This window comes from Salvelinus fontinalis, chromosome 36 (genome assembly GCF_029448725.1).
Source record: "Salvelinus fontinalis isolate EN_2023a chromosome 36, ASM2944872v1, whole genome shotgun sequence".
NCBI lineage: Eukaryota > Metazoa > Chordata > Actinopteri > Salmoniformes > Salmonidae > Salvelinus > Salvelinus fontinalis.
Window position 1 is genome coordinate 5,889,411 of NC_074700.1, and position 17,547 is coordinate 5,906,957.

Sequence of the window (17,547 nt, forward strand, 5' to 3'; positions counted from 1 at the left end):
TAAGAGGCAGGATATATACTTTTTCCTGATGTAGAAGGCCATTCGGTGCAGTACAATTGCAGTCACCTCAATCTCTTCTTTCTCTGGTTTGTATGGTGCTCTTCGTGCTCTGAGAGAACTAAGAAGTTGGCATCAAAGCACCTCCAGAAAGCATTCATATTAGTGTGAAGCGAGACGTAAGAGGTACAAAGAGCCAATATAAAGACATTTGCATCGGTGCTTCTTGTTAGAGGCTCAAGAAGCAATCTGAACTTGGGAACAAGAAGAAAATATTTTGTACATAATGTTGCTGCTACCGTCTCTTATGACCAAAAATAACTTCTGGACATCAGAACAGCGATTACTCACCACAAACTTTTTTTCCTTTAACGATCCCAGGAACAGGCCCAAATCCCTGTCCTTTGCGTGAAGAGACAACGGAGAAAAAGAGGACGGAAGTCGGGCTGCCTTCGGAGAATTCGTAGGCGATCAAATTAACCCCCTCTGCCTTCCGTTCTTCTAGCTAACGTGCGACCATTGGAAAATAAAACCGACGACCTATGGGGAAGATTAAACAACCAACAGGACATTAAAAACTGTAATATCTTATGGTTCACGGAGTCGTGGCTGAACGACGACATTATCAACTTACAGCTGGCTGGTTATACGCTGTATCGGCAGGATAGAACAGCGGCATCTGGTAAGACAAGGGGTGGTCGACTATGCATATATGTAAACAACAGCTGATGCACGATATCTAAGGAAGTTTCGAGGTTTTGCTTGCCTGAGGTGGAGTATCTCATGATAAGCTGTAGACCACACCATCTACCTAGAGAGTTTTCATCTGTATTTTTCGTAGCTGTCTACATTCCACCACAGACCGATGCTGGCACTAAGCTCACACTCAATGAGCTGTATTCCGCCATAAGCAAACAGGAAAAAGCTCATCCAGAGGCGGCACTCCTAGTGGCCGGGGACTTTAATGCTGTGAAACTTAAATCGGTTTTACCAAATTTCTATCAGCATGTTAAATGTGCAACCAGAGGGGGAAAAAATTCTAGACCACCTTTAGTCCATACACAGAGACGCTTACAAAGCTCTCCCTCGCCGTCCATTTGGCAAATCTACCATAATTCTATCCTCCTGATTCCTGCTTACAATCAAAAATTAAAGCAGGAAGGACCAGTGACTCTGTCAATAAAAAAGTGGTCCGATGAAGCAGATGCTAAGCTACAGGACTGTTTTGCTAGCACAGGCTGGAATATGTTCTGGGATTCTTCCTATGGCATTAAGGTGTACACCATATCAGTCATGGACTTCATCAGTAAGTGCTGTGCTGTGGGGACGACATCGATGACGTCGTCCCCACAGTGACCGTACGTACATACCCCAACCAGAAGCCATGGATTATAGGCAACATCTGCACTGAGCTAAAGGCTAGAGCTGCCGGAAGCTTATAAGAAATCCCGCTATGCCCCCCGACAAACCATCAAACAGGCAAAGTGTCAATACAGGACTAAGATCGAATCGTACGACACCGGCTCCGACACTCATCGGATGTGGCAGGGCTTGCAAACCATTACAGACTACAAAGGGAAGCACAGTCATCAGCTGCCCAGTGACACGAGCCTACCAGACGAGCAAAACTACTTCTCTGCTCGCTTCGAGGCAAATAACACTAAAACATGGTTGAGAGCACCAGCTGTTCCGGTTGACTGTGTGATCACGCTCTCAGGAGCTGACGTGAGTAAGACCTTTAAATCAAATCAAATGTATTCATATAGCCCGTCGTACATCAGCTGATATCTCAAAGTGCTGTACAGAAACCCAGCCTAAAACCCCAAACAGCAAGCAATGCAGGTGAAGAAGCACGGTGGCTAAGAAAAACTCCCTAGAAAGGCCAAAATCTAGGAAGAAACCTAGAGAGGAACCAGGCTATGAGGGGTGGCCAGTCCTCTTCTGGCTGTGCCGGGTGGAGATTATAACAGAACACGGCCAAGATGTTCAAATGTTCATAAATGACCAGCATGGTCAAATAATAATAATCACAGTAGTTGTCGAGGGTGCAGCATGGCTACTGTGTATAGGCTGTCAATCACCACCTTCCGGAGACACCTGAAACCCCACCTCTTTAAGGAATACCTAGGATAGGATAAAGTAATCCTTCTAACCCCCCCCCCCCTTAAAAGAGTTAGATGCACTATTGTAAAGTGGTTGTTCCACTGGATATCATAAGGTGAATGCACCAATTTGTAAGTCGCTCTGGATAAGAGCGTCTGCTAAATGACTTAAATGTAAATGTAAATGTAATGTAAATGCTGTCCAGATTCTGAATCCAGTGCCTTAACCACCTCTCTAGCTGATTGCTCCATGGATCTTAAACAGGTCAACATTCACAAGGCCGCAGGGCCAGACGGACTACCAGGACGTGTACTCCGAGCATGCGCTGACCAACTGGCAAGTGTCTTCACTAACATTTTCAACCTCTCCCTGTTCGAGTCTGTAATACCAACATGTTTTAAGCAGACCACCATAGTCCCTGTGCCCAAGTATAAAAACGCCAACGCCATCTTTGTCTTTCATGTAGCCTAAACGGTCTATTACTCTGTCAAACACGCTTTTAGTTTATGTTGTCTTAGGTTAACTGGCTAAAATGCTTGCTTGCTAGCCTAACTTACTTTTATGGGCAACAAAGCACCAGGACAGCTATTTAACATTAGCCTAACGTTACTACATCTGTTGAACTTCCATTCTCTCAGGCCAGGGGCACAATGTATGAATTTATGGTTGGATCATAATATAATATAATAATATGATCATTGGCCAGTATGGAGAATGAAGTAAAACCACAAGTCCAAATCCCTATCTCTATCCATGGCTAATTTAGGAAAGGACCACCAGAGGACAACAACACAACGAGATGCAACAATTCAAGTTTTAGGTCATTGACGATCTGGCTTCCCTTGACACTTTATTTTGGTGCTCCAGGACCAGTCACAGCTGAGCTCACCCAGTTTAGCTCAACCCTGATTGGCTATTATTACATTTTTCTTTCATCAAGGGAGGCCAAATGCTGGCTTCCCTTGCATTCAATACTACTGGCGGCAACAATGTTATACTCTTTTTGACCAGACAGCAGACATGGGCTACACACACGGAGACAGGGGGGGTGGCGCTGTTGAGTTCACTTGGATGCGTTCTCCGGTTAGATACATTCTGCCTCTTGTGAGTTGAAGGACATGAATGAAACACAGAGAGATGAAAAATGTATTATTCTGTATGTATTTTTGGGGGGGAGGCCTGGCTCATGAATACACGCCACTGACCTGTATCACATCTAGGGTCGAATCTGACCTGTATTAAACGCTTTCACTGAGAGACATTCAGTGATCCCTGACACAATCCATCATGATACTAGGCACAGTCAATATGGAGATTTATAGACAGAGAACAAATGGTCATTATGTTGTTGAACGGCTAAAGGGTATTGTAATCTCAGCACTATAAAGTCAGCACTGATTGACAAGCATGAGAAAAATCTCTGTGTGCGTTTGCACTACTAACATGCCATACTTCCGGCACGAACCGACAAGTAAATCATAGAAACTGTGAAAATAAATGTTCACACAAAAATGCATATGCTCTGAATCCATTCCCATGCATATTCACACACGTATACAAACACAGACACACACAGGAATGCACGTACACACAGGCACACACACACACACACACACACACACACACACACACACACACACACACACGCAGACACACACAAACATAGCTCTGTATATAAAACAAACAGATGTGGATAGCGACAGATCCCTTGCAGTGAGAAGGGGATACATATTCCCATCACCAGTGTTCTGCAGCAAAACATTTCCAACCTAGAATCCGTACCCATTACACAAGGTTCTAATAAGAAAACCAGGGGTAGAAAAAAACAGGGGTAGAAAGAAACTCTCCTTAGCCCCCGAGGCCACAGGCGAGCGTTGATCAGAGAGAACTGGCAGGTCTATATAGAGGAACGCATGTGGTCCAGCCCCAGACCAAATGCCTCAGGGTCTATCTGGCACTCGACCAGAAACCCAATGGGTGGCTCCAAGCAAAGAGGCAGACAAATCCAGTCAGTCAACTACAGATGTGGATCTTAATTTGAGCCAGTTTGCTACAGCCGGAAAATAACCCTACCTCAACAGGAAATGGAAATTTGAAACTGGAAATCACACATTTCAGGAGCCTTTTTAAACCTCAAAAACAATACAAGTTTTAAATTTCCTGCATGTCCTTCAACAGAGTGATCAAATTAAGATCCTACATCTGTACACTTGGAGTCAATTGCGGCACTGTCCGCTATCCATTTGATTCAACACAGTCCCCTGCAAAGGAGCACATTTTTGTAATTACAAACCATTGATCTGAGCAGGGTGAGACTGAGAGTGACAGTCCCATCGATATTCAAAAAACGTTCAAATGACTTCGCTCAATACAACAGCAACGAATGTGCTTTCCATGATGGAAAACGAAGCGCCACGGCAGCTCTGAAAAGTACTGAGTGAGAGGGAGGGGAGATCCTCTGTCAGATGTCTGGAGGGGAGGAGAGGGGGAGGCACAGGATAGATGAGAAGGAGGGCAGGGGGGGGGGGGTTCAGCCCATCAGGGACTCTTTGCTCTGTGCCAGCCAGCGGTGTAATCCTCGCGGCCGGAGAGGAAATGGAAAGGACCCTGCTTTAATGACTAAGATCAGGCTTCAGCACAGGGGCTGAGGGAGGACCGACCGGGGGAGGACCGTGAAGGGTTAAAGAATGGATCTGGTTCCTGACCTGGAGAATGTCTGTTCTCCAACTCTAATATAAACGCCACGTATTAGTTTTGAATCGACTTCCTACGTTTATTGATATCCTTTAAGAAAATGAGGAGTTGGCCTTTCCAGGAGGAGTCTGGCATTATTTGCTGGTGGTGATGGTTACAAATTGATGGCTTTCACTTGTAACATTACTGTGCATATGAAAAAAACAGACACAGACGCAGACTCGTGGTCTCTCTCTCACATACCTATTTGGCACCTATCCTTATTTGTGCTCTGTTCAGTGCCTTTCTGACTTCACCTCGGAATGTATAATGAGTAAAACGGATGGTACAGATTCTCATCTCAGAAAAGAGCTTCACAAGGCCAGCGCGTTAACAGCCAAAGCATGAATGAGAGCTCTTATTCTTTTTGCGCCTGCATGTCAGGGCTATGAAAAACGAACTTTTTGAAGCTGATTGATTGCACGTGTGTCTGGATTTCACTTCATTTTGGAAGCGAACCACGCCATTAAGAGATTTTGACAGGCACAACAACAAGTTAGAGGCAGATTTTAAAGCTGTTGTCAACAACAACAAAAAATTCCGGATGATTCCAAATGAGGGATGAATTCTATAATAGTGATAACTCACATAGTTTTACCACCAATTATAATTCTGATTGAGGAGCTTGCCCCAAAACCCATCAGCATTACAGACTATCGAATGGAAGTTGTCAGCCTAAACTTTCCTCATCCCTTCACTGTTATACTCCAAGGAATGAGAACCCTTTCTGTGATTTATTATGTATTTAACTTTCTTGACAGAGCTCCAGCACAACGCTATTCCACTGATACACTCATGCTTTTCGGAGATAGCTGACTTGCCCAGCTAAGTAAGAGCGTACGTATGGCGAAGTCAGCTGTTGCTGACATTACTGTTTGGCGGTATATGATTCCTGTGCGTCAATCCATGAAGTGATCAGGCGGCACTTCTATTGCGTAATCAGCTGGTTAGCGTGACAGACGCGCCAGAGCATGGCGGGAGGCAGGCAGAGTGGCTGACCAGACCGTCCCTACTGGGCTGACTTCATCAAGGAAGCGCCGCTTAACGACCTATAGCAAAATGCAGTGTATCACAACACAACCCTACTGTGTCTAAGTGGAAAAACCTGAACACACAGAAGGGCCCGTGAGCGATCACCTTATAGGGAGGCCTTTGGCTGCAGTCTGTCTGTGGCACAGAAAGGAATAAAGACACTAACAAAAATACATCTCTGTAGTTAGGGACACAGGAGGCTCTAAACCAACTGATCAGCTGTGAGCGATCACCTCACAGCTTCACAGGGAGGCCATTGGCTGGCTGCATTCTGACTGGCTGCACCTTTATGGTTCCAGGAAGAACCCTTTCCACAGAGGGTTCTACATGGAACCCAAAATAGTTCTACCTGGAATCAAAATGGGTTCTCCTATAGATGCGGTAAAGAGGTCAATGGAACTTGACCAAAACAATGGAAATGCCATGGAAACGTGTGGGGGAAAGATGCCATGGCGGAAAGATTCCGAATCTCCTGGTTGCTAACATTTAGACTATTGTTTATATGTGTATTTCATATTATGTTGAGGTAGAAATCGGAGTAAAATGCTGGATTCTATGTCAACACCAATACATGTTTATGTCATCGTCACCAATCAACTGCTTTACAGTTAAAAAAATTACTTGGACTACCACCACCAATGTATCTATGCTAGCTATGCTACCAGCTTTTACGAACAGGAGTTAGGATTTATCACTAGGAACATACAGAGATACATACTCTGTATGTTCCTAGAATTAGCAGTCAATTCTTTAAAACCTAAAATGGACTACTTCTAAATACAGTGAAAACAGACAAATATATACAAATTGGACTTTAGTAACCACATTGTGGGCTGTTACAATACATAAATTATGATGAATTTGACAAATATCCACTTTGTTAGATTAGATTTGGTGAATGTGCAATAATCTGGCATCCTTCTTCGATCCCCCAATGCCTGGATATGGACTGGTGTTGCCTAATAAGATTGTTGTGGGAGACTTTTTATGAATAATTTCCCAACCCTTTGATGGACGGATTTCAAATGTTGTGTTGGTTGCAGAGTTGTGGTATTCCTGCGTTCACACGGCCTCCCGCCTCTCCTCCCAGTGCGGAAAAAGCATATCACCTCTACCTTACATGACACCCTAGACCCACTTCAATTTGCTTACCGCCCCAATAGACCCACAGACGATGCAATCGCCATCACACTGCCCTATCCCATCTGGACAAGAGGATTACTTACGTAAGAATGCTGTTCATTGACTATAGATCAGCCTTCAACACCATAGTACCCTCCAAGCTCATCATTAAGCTCGAGGCCCTGGGTCTGTACCCCGCCCTGTGCAACTGGGTCCTGGACTTCCTGACAGTCCGCCCTCATGTGAAGGTAGAAAAAAACACCTCCACTTTGCTGATCCTCAACACAGGGGTGCGTGCTCAGCCCCCTCCTGTACTCCCTGTTCACCCAAGACTGTGTAGCCATGCACTCCTCCAACTCAATCATCAAGTTTGCAGACGACACAACAGTAGTAGGCCTGATTACCAACAGTGACGAGACAGCCTACAGGGAGGATGCTTGGGACCTGGTGGAGTGGTGCCAGGAAAATAACCTCTCCCTCAACATCAACAAAATTAAGGAGCTGATTGTGGACGTCAGAAAACAGCAGGGGGAGCACGCCCCTATCCACATCAACGGGACCACAGTGGAGAAGGTGGAAAGCTTCAAGTTCCTTGGCGTAAACATCACCAACTATCTGAAGTGGTCCACCCAGACAGACACTGTGGTGAAGAAAGCACAACGCTGCCTCTTCAACCTCAGGAGGCTGAAGAAATTTGGCTTGGCCCTTAAGAACTTTTACAAATGCACAATTGAGGGCATCCTGTCGGGCTGTATCGTCGTCTGGTACGGCAACTGCACCAGCCACAACTGCAGTGCTCTCCAGAGGGTGGTGAGGTCTTCCCAACGCATCACCGGGGGCACACTGTCTGGCCTCCAGGACACCTACAGCACCCGATGTCACAGGAAGGCCAAAAAGATCATTAAGGACATCAACCACCCGAGCCACGGCCTGTTTATCCCGCTATCATCCAGAAGGGGAGGTCAGTACAGGTGCATCAAAGCTGGGACCGAGAGACTGAAAAACAGCTTCTATCTCAAGGCCATCAGACTGTTAAATAGCTATCACTAGCAGGCTGCCACACGGTTACTCAACCCTGCACCTTAGAGGCTGCTGCCCTATATACATAGACATGTAATCACTGGCCACTTTAATAATGGAACACTTGTCACTTTAATAATGTTTACATACTGCTTTACTCATTTCATATGTATATACTTTATTCTATTCTACTGTATTTTAGTCAATGCCACGCCGACATTACTCGTCCTAATATTTATATATTTCTTAATTCCATTCTTTAACTTTTAGATTTGTGTGTATTGTTGTGAATTGTTAGATACAACTGCACTGTTGGAGCTAGGAACACAAGCATTTCGCTACACCCGCAATGACATCTTCTAAAAATGTTGATGTGACCAATAGAATTTGATTTGGAAGGACAGCTAATTAAGGAGTTAATTTAACACCCCATAGGGCCTCTTGGACTTACTGGGACTCCCATTTAACACCCCATAGGGCCTCTTAGACTTACTGAGACTCCCATTTTCTCTCTCTGCACAAGGAATCACATTGAAAGTGTGATTTCAAAACATAAAGCAGACACTGCACTAGGGCCTATACCGTGAAGGGACTGCACCATGAACCTTTAAAACACAAGACATGAATATTGACGGCACCCTTCTCGTAACATTTAATTAGCAATTACTTCAAACGTAACAGGTAACAAAAATGAAAAGGCTTCAGGCATAATTTAACAGTCCTTTGATCAGAAGGCAGATCTTCAGTTGGTTTGATTGTCTGTCATTGACATTGTACACGTCATCCCTTGAATGGGGACTGCACTTACTTCCCGAGTTGCTAAAGGGAGCATTGATTTCAAACACCTAAAGGTTGGTACTGCTCCACCGTGGCTAAAGTCCATGTAATGTTATGGGCAAGCCTGTGACAATGGGGAGGGAGGCGTGCTGAAGAGTTACATGGGTTTAGGGAACGATTGAAAGATCACTACTCGGTGAACAAGGTCAATTCTAAAGTCAATCGGGAGCCTGTGACCCCCATTGCAGTCCCTATAGTGTGTAATACGAACACATCTAACATCTGCACTCTAACCCATATGAGGAATGTGGGTGAGAGGACTAGGAGTGTTTAATTGGAGTTGAATGAAAGGAAACATCCCCTCAGACAGACATTCCATGGAATTACCAAGAGTTTTGTGTGGTCTAAATAAAACAAAAGACACTTCATTAAATCAGGAATCATAACACATTTTCAAAAAATTTCATTGCTACAAATTATACAGTACACAATTAGAGTAACAGATATACAGGCATATACCATTTGTTGGTCTGTGTTGTGAGTTGATTTGTTGTGATACTTTAAAAAGCACACGCCATAAAAGTAATATCCGAGTGATTGCTTTTCCTCAACAGCGTCATGACAGTCATGCTTGCATAGTTTGCACAGCTAAATACGAAGCTGCATGTGATGCTTCTTTAACAAAGTTGACATCAATAGTCATTTGCGACACCATACTCGGAAATTAGCTCAATTGAGCATTAGAAACCTCAGCATTTTTTGAAAGACCCACACCCAGATTTCATGGACGACAACAAAATGCTAAAAGCTACAGTACAGTTCTTTGGCTTTGCTTTCAGATGGCACTGGTGATATATTGAAAGTATATTCCCACAGCCTCCATAAATATAACCAGATGTATTCAACAACAATCCCAATGGACGGTTTCTATTGTACCTATAGTGCAATCATAGGCCTTTATATTGTGCTTTGAGATCAGTGTAAGCAACAATTATACCGTTTTTTTCGACCACATGTAAAAGGAGCCCATGAAAGGGATTAGTGATTTCTTTAGTATTGCTTCCCTGTTCTTCTCTTTCAACCGATATTCCACAGAAACATTCAAGTGTTCATAGAGTCCCAGTACGGCAACAGAGTGGCAATGGGACGGGAGGAGGCAGATAAAGTACAACAACCACCGCTCTCTTACCTTCTTCCTATCTCTTATTTATTTAACAGTTCATTTATGTACAAGTCTTTCCTCATTCATCTGTTTAAACATGTGACTGCATCCCCTTGCTGGGATTGGGTGCGCCCTGCTTGTCGTGCGCTCCGGAGATCCAATGGTAGCAGTTGGTGGCGGTCTTGTTGCGCGGCGTGACGGCGCAGCGGGTGCAGTAGACGATACCCAGTGCCACCATAATAATGATGAAGATGCAGAGGGGCACCAGGAGGCCCACCAGCAGCCAGTTGCCACCACCTTGCTTCTGGCTGCTCTCGTCCTCCTGGGCCGGCTCCCTCTCATTCACTCCAACCACCTCCACCACGCCCAGGTTGGGGGTGATTGGGGTTTTGGGAGCCACAGAAGGAGGCAGGGAGGGGGTGTGCTGGTCCTGGTTCTCACCCTGACCCTGACCCTGATCCTGCTTTGGAAGGGAAGTCACCTTCCCATTGTCAATATCCGCCTCTTCCTCATTATCATCAGTATCATCATAGTTGGACGCGGGGACGTGCTGGTCAGTGATTGGCTCCTGCGACGTGGTGAGTTCTTGATCCTGGCTGGCGGGGCTGAACCAGAGCCAGTTCCACGCCCCTCCCGAGATAGTGGAAGTAGGGAGGACTGGGGAACTGGTAGTGGTTTCGTCATCCTCCTCCTCATACCAGTCGGACGTGGGAGTTGGGGTGGGGGTAGAGGTGTGTTCGGGGCTGGGAGAGGGACTGGGCGTAGACTCTAGCTTGGGCTGGACCTGGGCTGGAGAATTCAAAATCATGGTGCTCCAGTCCGGTGTATACTCCTCCTCTTCTTCTTCCTCCACCTCGGGCTCTTCCATGGGGGGGACCATGAATGGGTTGTGGTTTGGGACTGGCTCCTCCTGGGGTGCGCTGGTGACCCAGATGACATCATTCTCCACCCTGGGGGGGTCTGTGAGCCAGTCCAGGGACTCTTCCATCTCCAGAGGCCAGTCAGTGTTGGTCTGCGCAGGGGTCCAGGGGTACAGGGGTTCGTGGGGGTCCCACATGGAGCCGGGGTGGTGGGTGACCCAAGGGTAGGAGGGAGTGGCTGCTGGGAATGAGTCCTCTCCCTCCCCTATCTTCCTGCAGGAGAAGTGGTCAGAGAGTAGCTCGTAGCCCACCTCGCAGTAACACTCGAAGCCCCCCTCGTAGTTCACGCACATCTGCTGACATGTCCCAGGGATCTGACACTCGTCAGTATCCTGGCAGTGGGAGGGTTCCTCGGTAGGAGGGGAAAAACCTAGGTGACAGTGGCAAACGTGAGAGCCGGGTGTATTCTCGCAGGCGTGTTCGCACGGGTCCTCCATACACTCGTCCACGTCCTCACATTCGCCCTCCTCAACCGGTCGGTAGCCCTCGCGGCAACGGCACTCGAAGGTCCCTGGGGCATTGACGCACAGCTGCTCGCAGGGGCTCTGCAGGCACTCGTCCACGTCCAGGCAGCCGCGCTCATCCGGGGAAAGCATGTAGCCCTCGGGGCAGGCACAGCGGTAGCCGTCCGACAGGGGCAGGCACTCAAACTCACAGGGGGCACTGTGGCACGGGTCGGCAGCGACGCATGTTTGCCCGTCATCGCCGAGCTGGAAGCCGTCCGAGCACTCGCAGTAGTAGTGCTCCCCGGCCTCTTGGCAGAAATGCTCGCACCCTCCGTTGTTCCGATCGCACCAGCTCTTCTCTCCGGTGTCGGAACAGAGGGGCGTCTCCCTGGACCACCCCACAGTGCCATCCTCCCTTAGCACACATAGAACAGACTGCTCCTCCTTGGAGCCCCCCGGGCAGGGCACCGTGGCTACAGATCCAAAGGGGACGTGGGTAAGGAGGCTACTGAGGAGGCTGAAGGGGGTACTATAGAGGGCATTGCCGCCCCCCTCGCTCCAAACCGCCGAGCACATGCCCTTGTACGTGTAGCGGCACAGGTAGCCATCCACTGGCACCGAACACGAGCCGTCCAGCCATTTAAAATTATCATGCTGCTCGTGGGCTGCTGTGCCATAGGTCATAACCACACAGCGTGGAGCTGAACAGGTACTGGGCGAGTCGTCCCGCAGCCAGTTGGTGTAGCGGGTATCTTGGTCACCTGTAGTCCAGGAGAACCCACGGAGAGGGCGAGAGGCGGTACATTGGCGAGGCTGTCTCTGGAGACCAATCCACACCTGGACCTTGGTCCTCTGGCCGCGTAGCTCCACGCCAGAGAAGAGAGCAGCGATAGTGTCAGCTTCCTCCTGGAGTTTGACTGTGGCCAGGTTGCCTCCCTTCTCCTTGCAGCTCCTCCAGGAGTCCAGGAAGGTCTTGCGCTGGAAGTAGACCACGAAGCAGCCATCCTTGTTGCACAGAGCGTCCCTCTCTTGTAGATCCTGGCCCCATACAGGGGGAGTATAACAGAACAGACCCAGTAGTGAGAGGACTAGAACAGCAGCACACCGCACTGGGGAACCCATCGTTTGTTCACTCTCCACGGCTCACTTCTCCAACTCTCTCTCTTGCTCTGTTTTTTGCCCACTCTATACTTTGCCTGATTGTTTTCTCTCCTCTTAATTTTTTTTTGTATTGGTTTCGTCTTGTTTTTTCCTTAATATACCAACTTTTCTCTCCTCATCTGCACTTTACCTCTCAAAATTTCTCTCTCTCTCTCTTTCTTTCTCTCTCCGACTTCTCACTCTTCTATGCTGGAGTTGAGTGCTTGCAGATTGTCCCCAGATTTCAGAAAGAGAGAGAGAGAGGGAGGGAGGGTGGGCAAAAGGGGAAGGAGTGAGGGAGGGAATTGAAAAAATAATTGTACGTTTTTGCTAGAGGGTGTGTGTGTGTGTGTGTGTGTGTGTGTGTGTGTGTGTGTGTGTGTGTGTGTGTGTGTGTGTGTGTGTGTGTGTGTGTGTGTGTGTGTGTGTGTGTGTGTGTGTGTGTGTGTGTGTGTGTGTGTGTGTGTGTGTGTGTGATGCCTTTGAGAGTCTTGGGGGGGGTTTGGGGAAGTGCAGTGTGTGTTTTTTTTCTCAGAGTGTCTCGTATGGTTTTCATAAGTCCGTTTATGGAAATGGCTTGGGACCCAGCCATTTACCCCCCATCCCTCCCCCACACACACACAGGCACACACACAAGCACAAGCACATACACACACAAACACTCACACCATCCCCACCAGGCCTTCAAGGCAAATCCAGTTATGACAATTAAACATGGTTTTGTTTCTTCAATAATTCAGTGAGCAGGAGGAAAGAGATTATCTGACAAAGCCCTTTCTGTGTTCCAAGAACCCATCAGTCTCTTCCCCTGGCCTTGGTCTCCTTTCAGTCCACCGCTAAAGGTTTTTTTTCCTATCTTTTCTTTGTTCCGTCTTTCTTCCCTCTCTCTATACATTTGTTATTTTCTTGTGTGCTTAACCTGACAGATGGATTCAATACTTCCTCAAGTTATTGTCATCTTAAATTGTTGACATGGAGAGAGTTTGTCGAGAGAACATGAACATTGTTTGCTTAAAGCTGGAATCCTTAAAGGCCCCAGTGCAGTCAAAAACTTGATTTACCTGTGTTTTATATATATATATATTTCCACACTATGAAGTTGGAATAATACTGTGAAATTGTGAAAATTATAATAATGCCATTTTAGTGTGAGAAATGTTTGAAAAGACCGCCTGAAATTTCAGCCTGTTTTGGTGGGATGGAGTTTTGGCCTGCCTGGTTAAATTTGGTAATAGACTAATAAAAAAGAGAGTTTCAAACATCTCTGACAATAACAGCTAGTTTTCAGGGTTTTCCTCCCCACTCAGACCACTCCCAGACACTCCTAGCAAAATTCTTTCTTGAGAAATAGCTCTTTGCTCAGAAGCTATTTGTAACGGCGATCCTCCTCCTCTCCATCTTCGGAAAAGGAGGGGTATTGAGGGAACCAAGGCGCAGCGGAGTTTGAACACATATTTATTAAACAAGACGAAAAACGAACGCGAACTACACTTGAAATGATACAAAACAACAAACGACGTAGACTGACCTAAACATGAGAACTTACATAGACACGAAGAAACGCACGAATAGGAAACAGACTACATAAACCGAAACAGTCCAGTGTGGTACGAAATAACATACAGACACGGAAGAAAATCACCCACAAACAAACAGTGAGAACACCCTACCTAAATATGACTCTTAATTAGAGGAGAACGCAAAACACCTGCCTCTAATTAAGAGCCATACCAGGCAACCAAAACCAACATAGAAACAGATAACATAGACTGCCCACCCAAAACTAACGCCCTGACCAATTACACATACAAAAACAACATAAAACTGGTCAGGACCGTTACATAACCCCCCCCTCAAGGTGCGAACTCCGGGCGCACCAGCACAAAGTCCAGGGGAGGGTCTGGGTGGGCAGTTGACCACGGTGGTGGCTCCGGCTCTGGACGCTGTCCCCACACCACCATAGTCACTCCCCGTTTTTGTCTTCCCCTCCCAATGCCCACTCTAAAACTCACATCCCCTAAATAAACAGCCAGCACCAGAAGAAGGGGCATCACCGGGACAAAGGGCAGCACCGGGACAAGGGGCAGCACCGGGACAAGGGGCAGCACCGGGACAAGGGGCAGCACCGGGACAAGGGGCAGCACCGGGACAAGGGGCAACACCGGGACAAGGGGCAGCACCGGGACAAGGGGCAACACCGGGACAAGGGGCAACACCGGGACAAGGGGCAGGTCCCGGCTGATAAACTCTGGCAGATCCTGGCTGAGGGACTCTGGCAGGTCTATGCAGGCTGACGGCTCTCGACGCTCATGGCAGACTGACGGCTCTCGACGCTCATGGCAGGCTGACGGCCTGCCTGGTTGGCGGCTCTGGCAGATCCTGTCTGGTTGGCGGCTCTGGCAGATCCTGTCTGGTTGGCGGCTCTGGCAGATCCTGTCTGGCGGACGGCTCTAGCGGCTCCTGTCTGGCGGACGGCTCTAGCGGCTCCTGTCTGGCGGACGGCTCTAGCGGCTCATGGCAGACGGGCGGCTTTGCAGGCTCATGGCAGACGGGCGGCTTTGCAGGCTCATGGCAGACGGATGGCTCAGACGGCGCTGGGGAGACGGATGGCTCAGATGGCGCTGGGGAGACGGATGTCTCAGATGGCGCTGGGGAGACGCATGGCTCAGATGGCGCTGGGGAGACGGATGGCTCAGATGGCGCTGGGGAGACGGATGGCTCTGGCCGGATACGGCGCACTGTAGACCTGGTGCGTGGTGCCGGAACTGGAGGCACCGGGCTAAGGATAAGCACCTTTCTACTAGTGCGGGGAGCAGGGACAGGGCACACTGTACTCTCAAAGCCTACTCTATCCCTGATGCGAGGTACCGGCACTGGTGACACCGGGCTGAGGACAAGCACATCAGGATTAGTAGGGGGAGAAGATACAGTGTGTTCAGGGCTCTGGAGACGCACAGGAGGCTTAGTGCGTGGTGCCGGAACTGGAGGCACCGAACTGGATACACGCACTACAGAGAGAGTGCGTGGAGGAGGAACTGGGCTCAAGAGACGCACTGATAGCCTAGTGCGTAGTGTAGGCACTGTAGGTACTAGGCTGGGGCAGGGAGGTGGTGCCGGAAATACCGGACCGTGGAGGCGTACTGGCACTCTTGAGCATTGAGCCTGCCCAACCTTACCTGGTTGAATACTCCCGGTTGCCCGACCAGTGCGGGGAGGTGGAATAACCCGCACCGGGCTATGTAGGCGAACCGGGGAAACCATGCGTAAGGCAGGTGCCATGTATGCCGGCCCGAGGAGACGCACTGGAGACCAGACGCGTTGAGCCGGCCTCATGACACCTGGCTCAATACCCAATCTAGCCCTACCAGTGCGGGGAGGTGGAATAACCCGCACTGGGCTATGCACTCGTACAGGAGACACCGTGCGCTCTACTGCGTAACACGGCGCCTGCCCGTACTCCCGCTCTCCACGGTAAGCCTGGGAAGTGGGCGCAGGTCTCCTACCTGCCCTTGGCCCACTACCTCCTAGCCCCCCCCCAAGAAATTTTTGGGAATTACTTACGGGCTTTTTGGGCTTCCGTGCCAGACGCGTTCCCTCATAGCTCCGGTTCCTCTCTCCGGTAGCCTCTGCTCTCCTCAGTGCCTCCAGCTGTTCCCATGGGAGGCGATCCCTACCAGCCAGGATCTCCTCCCAAGTGTAGCAACCCTTTCCGTCCAATACATCGTCCCATGTCCATTGCTCCTTCTTTTCCTGTCCCTTTCTCCGTTGACTCCGCTGCTTGGCTCTGGTAAGGTGGGTGATTCTGTAACGGCGATCCTCCTCCTCTCCATCTTCGGAAAAGGAGGGGTATTGAGGGAACCAAGGCGCAGCGGAGTTTGAACACATATTTATTGAACAAGACGAAAAACGAACACGAACTACACTTGAAATGATACAAAACAACAAACGACGTAGACTGACCTAAACATGAGAACTTACATAGACACGAAGAAACGCACGAATAGGAAACAGACTACATAAACCGAAACAGTCCAGTGTGGTACGAAATAACATACAGACACGGAAGAAAATCACCCACAAACAAACAGTGAGAACACCCTACCTAAATATGACTCTTAATTAGAGGAGAACGCAAAACACCTGCCTCTAATTAAGAGCCATACCAGGCAACCAAAACCAACATAGAAACAGATAACATAGACTGCCCACCCAAAACTAACGCCCTGACCAATTACACATACAAAAACAACATAAAACTGGTCAGGACCGTTACACTATTTTTTGTTCCTTTTTGACAAATTTAATTTAAAACAATCACAGTAAGGTACTTAATTGTTACCCAGAAATGATTTGATAATGAGATAAAAATGTCTGTATTGGACCTTTAATTGTGAAACAGCCATGTCCATTTGCGATATTACAACAACGAAGACGTTACTGCAAACAGCAAACACCGATTTTTTTGCCTCAGACATCATTGCACGTGTGATAAAAGAGAATATGTACTGCCATTTTTTTTTTGCCATGCTGAGCCATGCTCCTCAGCTCGTCAACAAAAGCAATAACAGTGGTGGAGCAGCGCAGTTTCCCCATACTGCGAATTCCATCTATAAGAAGCATGTGTATTAAGTGAAAGTTCACAAAAGGCTTGAATGGTTATCTGTCTGTTTATCTGTCAGATAAACAGGTCTGTCTGTTTATCTAAGAAATACCTGTCTGTGCGTCCATTCTTCTGTTTGTGTGTGTGCACACACCAACTTGTAATACATTTTATAAATACTGCATGCCCTACTCGCTTATCCCTCGATTATTCTCCTTTACCAACGCAACTCACGGAATCCAATTAAAGCTGCAATATGTAACTTTTTGGGCGACCTGACCAAATTCACATAGAAATGTGTGTTATAGATCTGTCACTCTCATTGAAAGCAAGTCTAAGAAGCGGTAGATATGTTTTATGTGTGCTATTTCTGTTCTAACCGTTAGTAAGTTTCTGCGTCTTTCACTTTCGGTTTTGTACACCAGCTTCAAACAGCTGAAAACACAATATTTTTGGTTATGGAAATTATATTTCACAGCAGTTTATATGGTACAA

The 17,547-nt window shown here is 47.7% G+C and overlaps 1 protein-coding gene across 1 annotated transcript; it reads right to left on the reverse strand.

Annotated features, from left to right (window-relative positions):
- Positions 1-8,635: 8,635 nt before the first annotated feature.
- Positions 8,636-12,702, reverse strand: LOC129835077 (endosialin-like). The gene has a single exon (XM_055900442.1). It carries the CDS (start codon positions 12,432-12,434, stop codon positions 10,038-10,040), a length of 2,397 nt encoding a protein of 798 aa, XP_055756417.1. The 5' UTR covers positions 12,435-12,702; the 3' UTR covers positions 8,636-10,037.
- Positions 12,703-17,547: the final 4,845 nt, after the last annotated feature.

Excerpts from the sequence above, each read along its gene's own strand:
- LOC129835077 (XM_055900442.1), bottom strand. The coding sequence starts at position 12,434 with ATGGGTTCCCCAGTGCGGTGTGCTGCTGTTCTAGTCCTCTCACTACTG.